This window comes from Eimeria mitis, genomic scaffold, assembly GCF_000499745.2.
Source record: "Eimeria mitis Houghton genomic scaffold, Emh_scaff5566, whole genome shotgun sequence".
In the NCBI taxonomy this organism is placed as follows: domain Eukaryota; phylum Apicomplexa; class Conoidasida; order Eucoccidiorida; family Eimeriidae; genus Eimeria; species Eimeria mitis.
In genome coordinates this window covers 2,606-3,156 of record NW_013573835.1, presented here as the reverse complement: position 1 = coordinate 3,156, position 551 = coordinate 2,606, and the positions used below count along the sequence as shown (strand labels likewise).

Here is a 551-nt window from a genome sequence, read left to right as displayed (position 1 = left end):
CCACTGAGTTTCTGTGGCAATGGGTCCATCCTTGGCCTGAAATGTCGCTTTTGCCTAAACAGGCTAACACCATTTCCAAAGCAGTCTGCGCCCCACTGGAGGTTTTACTCTGTGTACAAACGGGAGTTGGGTATACCCAAAAGAGCAGTTGCCGATAAGAGCAGAGCCTCATGATTGTGTACACCCTGAGGCTGAAGGCCTGAAACTGTGACTAACGGCGAATGATGCGGGCAAAGGCGCCGCAAATACTTGTAAAGCACCAGCAGAGCACACAGCGCACAAGGCGCTCTTCATCCATCGTATGATTATGTGCATTCCCCACTGACACTACGAAATGTCCCTCGGGGAACTGTCTAAAAAGGTGCAAACGAGCAGAAAGTCCATGATCTCAGAAAACAATAATGGCCAGTGGTCTAGAGTGGTCTTTGAATACCCATTAGCGGCCGTTATCCTGTCCAGCAAACGAAACCAATAAAGGGAGGAATGCCTGCAAGTGCTGGTGCAGAAGAAGTGCGCGAAAAAATGGAATGCGCTGCTACATCAAACAACCA

The 551-nt window shown here is 49.4% G+C and overlaps 1 protein-coding gene across 1 annotated transcript in view; it reads right to left on the bottom strand.

The window, feature by feature from the left end:
* Window positions 1-446: 446 nt before the first annotated feature.
* EMH_0082840 (uncharacterized protein) overlaps window positions 447-551 on the bottom strand; it is a gene marked incomplete at both ends in the record, with an annotated part of 2,330 nt that continues 2,225 nt past the window's right edge. Inside the window, one exon of the mRNA XM_013500578.1 lies at window positions 447-451. Within this exon, the coding sequence (XP_013356032.1) occupies window positions 447-451 (5 nt within the window). The remainder of the gene's footprint in view (window positions 452-551) is intronic.